Genomic DNA, 8,048 nt, shown 5'->3' on the forward strand with positions numbered 1-8,048 from the left:
CCAGTTCAACTAAAAACTTGTAAAAACAAAAAAACTGTGCCTTGATACTAGAAAAGCAAAGCAGTCAAGTTGGACTAAACTTGCGGAAATAAAAGCCAAATAGTGTGAATCAAAAATGAAACAGGAATTGGAGGAATTTGTTGCGTGTTGCCAATATGAAGGAATTGCATGAGCTGCAAATAAAAACTACTTCGGAAAAGCACAATTTGGAAATGCGTGTACTTCAAGAGAGTATCCATAGAAATTAAAAAAATAAGTGTTTGATCTTCAATACAGTCCAGGTAAAAAAAATAGTACCTCAAAATTTTGATCAATTTTTAACTATTTTATTTGGTTTATTTAATGTTTATACATTTTTTATGGGAAAATTTTCCAAAACGGATCCAGGCTTTGGAAAAAACAAAATATTAGGGAGTATAGAGGAGCTTTTTCAGATTCTAAATCTGAAGACCCCACCCTCCGGAGGCTTATAGTTTTTAAGTAATTCGCATTTAAAGTTGCAAAAAATACCGAATTCAACCTCACTTTTTCCCTTGTACAGCAATTGAACTGAAATGCCGGTGCTGCCATACATACTAAAAAATGCAAAAAAAAACACAAAACGGAAACAATGAAAAAATGCACATACGCCGCAGGCGAAAATTTTTAATTAAAAATTTTCATAATTTATCGCAGGATCGATCGCAGAATCGCGCGATTTTTTATTCAAAATTTTCATTATTTATCGAAGTATCGATTTTATAATAAAAAGCGCCGCAGGCGAAAATGTTTAATAAAAAATCGCGCGATTTTTTATTAAAAATTTTCATGATTTATCGAAGTATCGATTTTATAATAAAAAGCCCTTGGATCGAAATCCAAAATGATATGGTTTATAGTTGTATTTTATAGCTTCGAGAAGTATGGCAGCACACATTTGCTGTTACTGTCGGCCATTGTTATTTCTGTTTGTTTGTGAAAAGTGCAAAAACGAGTGAACGGATTTATAAACGCGTTTTAGTTAATTAATTGATGAATATAAATATATATTAAAAGTATCAAATACGCACGTGAACATTGAAGATATTGTATATCAACCAAAATACAATTGATAAGTGGCATTTTGTACAAAAAGTTGGGGTGGTAGTGAAGATTATTTAACAACAATCTGCTTAAATACTATTAGCAACTACTTTGTAAGAGTGATACATTCATGTAGAGAAAGCCTCCCCCAACATCCTGACCAAGTTTCATGACTAAATTCCATATACTTTCGCTGAAATCTCGATTGGTTCCGTTTTGGAAAGCCAACCCTTTTTTATAAAAGTCTCGCTCCTTGTAGACCAAACAACATTCAAATCCATGTTTCACTTCTTGTAAAAAATTATTAAGACTCAACCAATCTTAATCAAAAATTCAAACTTTGAATATGAATTTATATAATAATTCTTGGTACGCAGTTATATAGTCCAGTAAATTTTTATATAAAGAGGAGCAAATTTAAACTCGCAAAAGAATCCCGTTTTTTAGTTAATATTTTAAGAAAAATTTTGGGTATGCAGTTTTGTAGCCCATTTGATACAAAGTATGCTTGGCAAAGTTTTAATATGGAAAAAAATGGATGACACCGCCAACCAAAAAAAAAAAATTGCCAAAAATCAACGGTATTTTTCAGCCACTTAAAACTTGCACTCGACTATACTAAAATGGAATGGGCTTCAAAACCGTATACACGAATTATTTTCTTAAAATACTAACTTATTCACTGCTATTTGTTGGATTGCGCACCCCTTTTTTCACTTTTTTATTTGTGTAAAATTTTAAAATATCATTTACACCGGCAGTAGAACTCAAACTTGAACTTCTTGTATTAAAATTTAATGATTTTTAAAACTACGAACCAAAAATTGTTATGAAACCACATTAAAAATTTAAAATTTTGGTTAAACGTTGTTGTTTTTATAATTTTTTATAAAGCTTGCAATGTGGATTGGAACGGTGTGCATTTTTTTATGATTTATTTTTATAAAAATTGATAAACATTAAGTAAACAAAAGACAAATAGCCAAACTATTCCTTACGTTGGAGCTATCATTTTTACCGCTAGAGAATGTATGTCTTGCAGCGGTTCTGAGCAATGTTTTTTTAAGCGTTTAACGTACCTGCTAATGAAATATGTATGTACCTTAATTTCCTTTTTATTTAATACTTGAAATTCAAACGTTTTTATTGTTTCATTGAAATAAATGTTACAAGCTTTCAAAATAATTTTGTATTATGTGTCTTCTGTGTACATTACCACTTCGGCCAGAAACTGGGACTGTTTGTACATCAACTACCGTGTCAATAATATCGTTTATATCTCCATATACTGGAGGAGCAGTCACATCGTTGTTGATGTTACAAATGTTGTGCAAAACTGCAGTTGCAACGATGACACTTTCAACTTCTCTTATTTGCATTCGAATTCCAAGAGCAAGTATTGGAAATCGTCGTTTCCACACGCCGTACTTACGCTCAGCGTTGCCATTTTAGCCGTTTTCCGGCTAGATTTAGCCGGTTTTGATAGCAACTAGCCGGAGAAAATTCGATCTAGCCGGCAGCCGATTTGTTAGCCGGTTTGTAAAAAAAAAGTTAGCCGTTTTTAGCCGATTTTACTATTTGCCTAATTTTCAGGTGCAAAAAGTAAACAAGTTGTTCGAAAGCAATAATGCAGACCCAATGAAGATTTTTAATGAACTCAATGTTTTACTTTCGCATCTATGCTCCCTAGTGGTTATTAGCGCGGACATATTTGATCCTATATGCTCCCCGTTGGAACCATACCTTGCTCCATTTCCTCAGTTTTATCACAGTTTTGAAGAGTATTTAAAAACACAAGTAAGCACAAACGCTTTTGACCACGAAGCCGAGAAAATAATTCGAGAAAATGGTCGCTATTTTATTATCACTTTAATAAAGGAATTACGCCAACGCCTCCCTACAAATATTGCCACACTAAAAAAATTGACTTTTTTCGGTTGGAAATGCATTAAAAGTAATTAAATCAAAAGTATTTGTTCAACTACAGCAACAAAAACACAAATATAATGCCGACGAAATAACATCCATAGAGATGCAATGGCAACGGTTAACGTTACAAACCTGGAGTAATTTAGACTCAACTGTAAAATTTTGGGCCGAAGTTTATCAATTTCGAAATGCCCTAGGAGAAAACCCTTTTGCTGACCTTTCCAACCTAGTTTTTAGTTTTCTTGTTTTGCCTATAAGTAATGCAGAAGTAGAGCGAATATTTAGTTCAATTAATATAATAAAAACTAAGCAAAGAAATCCAATGTGCGTTAAAACGTTAAACGCTATTTTATATATAAGATACGGTTTAAAACGTGAAGAAAAATGCTGCCATAATTTTACTGTAGATGACGATCTCTTAAAATTAATGAATTCAGGTGATATATACAATAGTGATTCATTTAATGATGAAGAATATACACTCGATATAAATTAATGGTGTTAACTAGTCTTTCGTTTCTTGCGATTTATTTAAATAAAGCATGTGAATTTTCACTAAAACATTTTAGCCGTTTTTAGCCGCTTTTTTTTGCTAATCTAGCCGGTCGGCCCAAAAAGTTCTGGCAACACTGCTTACGCTCAATACAATTGCGGGTCCGTATTTGAGACTCATTATATAATGCTTCAGCTTGAGTTTCTACCTTCAACAAGGGAGTCATTATCCACCCATTGCAAGGGTAACCGCCATCGGCAACGACCAGAGCATTCCCGAATTCTCCTCCCTCAAATTTGCTAAATATCCGCGAGTTCCTTAGTATATGTGCGTCATGCGACGAACCTGGCCAACGGGCTACAATATCCAAAATGTTTAATTTGCTGTCACAAAGCGTTTGTACATTTATCGAAAAGTAGCCTTTTCGATTCCGGAACAATTCTGCGTCGTCACCACCTAAACATTTACACATATCAAGCAATCGTCAGCCAAAAATATGAATGGGTACGGTTTAGTTATTTGTAGAATGATTTTGGGTTGCTGTGCCCAAACGTGTAACCCGAATCAAAAAACTTGTAGACACACTTGTAGACAAGAGTCTTTGCTATCGTTGTACAAATAACTGAACATTTTCCATATGAATTATTGTACTGACCTGGAGATTGAATTTTCACATGCGTGCAGTCTACAGCAGCTAGCACCCGTGGAAACTTTGCTATTTTGTAAAAATCTTTCTGCATTTGCCCCTGTTTTTCCACTTCCACTGGAAATTTTACAAAACGTTCTCTTAATAGCGCAGTCTGAAGGCAAACTCTTCTTATTGCTCGGCCCGAAGAGCTTTTTCTTCTTCTTTCTTCTTTGCATGCATCCTGTCGCAAAGAAACGCAGCGTTGTGAAAAACATTACTTCTGGCGACATGGCACCATTTCTAATATAGTTATGGAAGCATACATGAATAGTTTCACAAAAAGAATTAAGTTTTTACTTACTTATTAGTTTTGTGTTGGCTTTTGTTTCAAATAAGTTCCAAGACCATCCATGCTGCTTGCTTGGTTAAGCGAAATCTGCAGCGAAAGTCCACATCGTCATTATATGATAGAAAGTTTCGACGCTGCCTCATTATGCGTGGACGTCAGTTTATTATTATGTTTATTAAAGCCTCGTATTCCAAATCACTTTCATCATTAGAATCCATTTTCTATTTATAAAACTGTTACTGCCAAAACAGCTGACAGTGGGCACGTTCAGAAGGCGCAACAGCTCAGTAACTGTTGCGATTGCACCTTCTGAACGCGTTGTTTTGTACTTCTGTTCAACTGAACAGTTGCGTGTTAGATGATCGTAATATTTTTCTGATCATTTGAGACAACATGTTGTGTGTTTCGAATTTGACAGATAATGTATCAAGCCGTTCAGAAGACGCATTACTATCACTTTTTTTTTTAGCAACTGCTGCGCCTTCTGAACCTACCCAGTAAAATGTATACAGAGTTGCAAAAGATCAGCTGATAGAGAAATGAAATCATGAAACTTAAAAAAATTATTTTTCACTTAAATTGCTGTCGTGAAACCGGCCGTTAAAAGCAGGCAAATGTATTAAATGCCTTCATTGAAAAAAAAAAAAAATTACAAATGTTGACGCACATACAGAGTTATTTGCACCATTCCATTTTTGCACTTTGAGATGCATAGTTTTGTAAACATAAAATTAAATAACTTAGAAAAAATAGGTTATTCTACGATAGGCGTTTTTTATCTACATATGTACCTTAGAGTGGTAAAAAAAAAATCAAAGTCGGAATTTTAATGCTCTAACCCTAGGATTGTTCTATACCGAAAAAATATGCACCTGCTTTTTATGTTGAAATCAAAAAATATTAAAAAAAAATGGAAGTTCAGGAACTATACACAACTAGTGATGGGCGAAATATCGGTTTTTCAGTACCAGTGAAAAGACTTATTGCGATTTTTAAATCACAGTGATTTTTTATGGCTATTGCAAGTTCTTTTAATAACACAGAAATGTGTAATAGTTTTAATAAATTTTGAAAAATCAGTGTTTTTACATGGAGATAATTCGCGTAGGGATTTTAGTCGAAAAATGAGTGTAAGGAAAAGGGGGAAAGGCTTCGTTTATTAGCTCAAAAATTGCCTTACTTCACTTCGTTTTTTTAATATTTGCAGCCATCTTTACTCGTTGATACAAACTTTGAAATAAAAAACTGAAACGCAAATAACACGATCAAGCAAACCAAACTGCGTACTTGAAAACAATCGTGGAACGGTAATGAAAAAAGGATCAGTCCAGCGCCTTCGTCTTGACCTGCATTCAAGTTTAAAACGGTTCACGAAATATTCGTTTTGATTGTATAGAATTGAATTTAATAAATCAATATGAATTGCAAAATATTAATATTTTGCAATAGAGAAGCAGATCCACATTAACTTCAATCATATGTACCATCAGCTTGCGTCTGATATTGTGATACCTACATATTTCATGTTATTGACGAATTAAGTTAAATTTTATTTTTAAAATACAGTTCAGAGATAAAGCCTTTCAAAACCCATTTCATTTCATACACATATTTTTAATAATTGCTTTCACTTATTTATTAATTTGAGTTTACCTTTTTAAACAGGTGGCTCTTTAATATTATTAATATTTAAACTAAGGATATTTTACCACCTTCGTTTCACGTCATGTTTTAATATTCCATTTAATTAAATACTAATTTTAAAACAGGCGGCAACCTTATTCAAAATATTTTAATGCCAAAACCAATTAAACCTTTTTCAACTGACACACATATTGCGATACATTTTTAAATTGTATATCTAGTTCCTTTAATTCAAGTCGAATTTAATCTCTAAAACATATGGCAACCCTCTTAAATGTCAATTCATATCCACACTTAAATAATTCATTTGACTTATTAAATAATTTGAGTTTAACTTTTTACACAGGTGGAAACCCCCCTTAAATGTTATAAATACTTAAACTAAACTTTTCTTAATAGTCCTTTTTTTAACGCCAATATTTCAAACAATTTAATTTAATTCGACTTTTCAAACAGATGGCAATCCTGTTCAAATAATTTTTAAACCAAAACCTCGTTAAACCTTTCTCGTCTCACACTTGTATTTATTTGTGTGTATTAATTCAATTGGAATTTAAGTATAAAATCAGGTGGCAACACTCCTTCCTACACGCAGTATGAAAATAAAATTTCTTTAAAGCAATTTTGATTTATATTCAAATTGAAGTAATTTATTTAACCTATTGCTTATATTGAATCTAACTTTGTAACAAGGTGGCAACCGTCTGCAAAATATTTTCAAACCACAACTTCTTTCGTCTGACATCCATATCAGGATATACATTTCAATTTTCTGCCTTTATTTAAGCCGAACTTGCTTTTTGAAACAGGTGGCAACCCTCCTACATACAATTAAGAAATAAAGCCTTTTCAAAACCATTTCGATCGATACTCATAGTGTAATACAATTGATTTAACTTAAAAATAATTTGAATTTCATTTTTTATCAGCAACTCTAGTGGCAACTCTTTCTGAAAAAAATAAGAAGTTATTGCACATCTACAGGCCAAGCCCTTTAATTTGATATCTCATTTAGTAAAATCGAACGAACGGTACAGATCTGATGTGATAAAAATAAATACATACATACATACAAACGTAGATTATCTACTAAAAGAAAAATATATCGCCAACTTAAATCAAAATATGTACGTATGTATGTATTTAGGTTGTAAATATTGCGCCATCTGTTACTCAAAAGCCGTAATGCCTACACACATACTTTTTGTCTCCTTCTCTCACTTCCATCGCCTGCACGTGTTTGCAAAACGATGACGAAGTGCTTTTGTATGGAAAATCATTTATACCCATATATATGAATAAAATAAACATACTTAGAAGATATCAACCAATTCATCCCACATACCAAACGTAAGGAAAAAACTTGAATTTTTGATTAAGGAAAACTTAAGGAAAAAAATAAAAAAAATTTGCTAATTTTTTCAACATTTTTTGTTTTAAAATGCTCGATATTTGTTGAATTTATATAGAATTTATACATGATAATATTTCTACTGCTCCAAAGAACCTGTATTCCGAAAATGAAAGTTATATCTGCAAATCATAAGTTGCTAGAGCACTTTAAGGCTCAGAATTGACCCCAAAATAAGCCAATATCTACCGTTGTTTCTAGGACAGACACCGAATCGGTTACTTACGTGAATGTATCTGTCGATAGGTTTGGAATATTGTCTTTGAATCGCCACACCTTTCTTTGAAATCGCTTCACTAGTTTTCGTGCAATAAGGGTTTACGTGAAGCTCTAAAAATTACAACACAACATTTGAGCATAGCCTCCATATCGAAACGTAAGACGTATTCTACATACGTCAAAATGAAATATACAAACGAGCATATTCACAAGGAATAATTAAAAATTTCAAAGTCACCATTTCTACCATGATAATGTATGGAACGCCAGTTCAACTAAAAACTTGTAAAAACAAAAAAACTGTGCCTTGATA

At 32.7% G+C, this 8,048-nt stretch overlaps 1 protein-coding gene across 2 annotated transcripts in view; it reads right to left on the reverse strand.

The window, feature by feature from the left end:
• Positions 1-2,191: 2,191 nt before the first annotated feature.
• LOC118740306 (putative nuclease HARBI1) overlaps positions 2,192-8,048 on the reverse strand; it is a 6,789-nt gene continuing 932 nt past the window's right edge. Inside the window, exons 3-4 of one of the 2 annotated variants that reach the window (XM_036471790.1) lie at positions 3,634-3,940; positions 2,192-2,499 (exon numbers count right to left, since the gene is read on the reverse strand). In XM_036471790.1, coding sequence (XP_036327683.1) covers positions 2,229-2,499; positions 3,634-3,940 — 578 coding nt within the window. In that variant the 3' untranslated portion in view covers positions 2,192-2,228. Of the gene's footprint in view, positions 2,500-3,629; positions 3,941-4,139; positions 4,230-8,048 lie in introns of those variants that run through there. The other variant, XR_004993115.1, reaches the window with a different exon arrangement.

This window comes from Rhagoletis pomonella, unplaced genomic scaffold (assembly GCF_013731165.1).
Source record: "Rhagoletis pomonella isolate Grant_MI unplaced genomic scaffold, Rhpom_1.0 Rhpom_scaffold_00006, whole genome shotgun sequence".
In the NCBI taxonomy this organism is placed as follows: Eukaryota; Metazoa; Arthropoda; class Insecta; order Diptera; family Tephritidae; genus Rhagoletis; species Rhagoletis pomonella.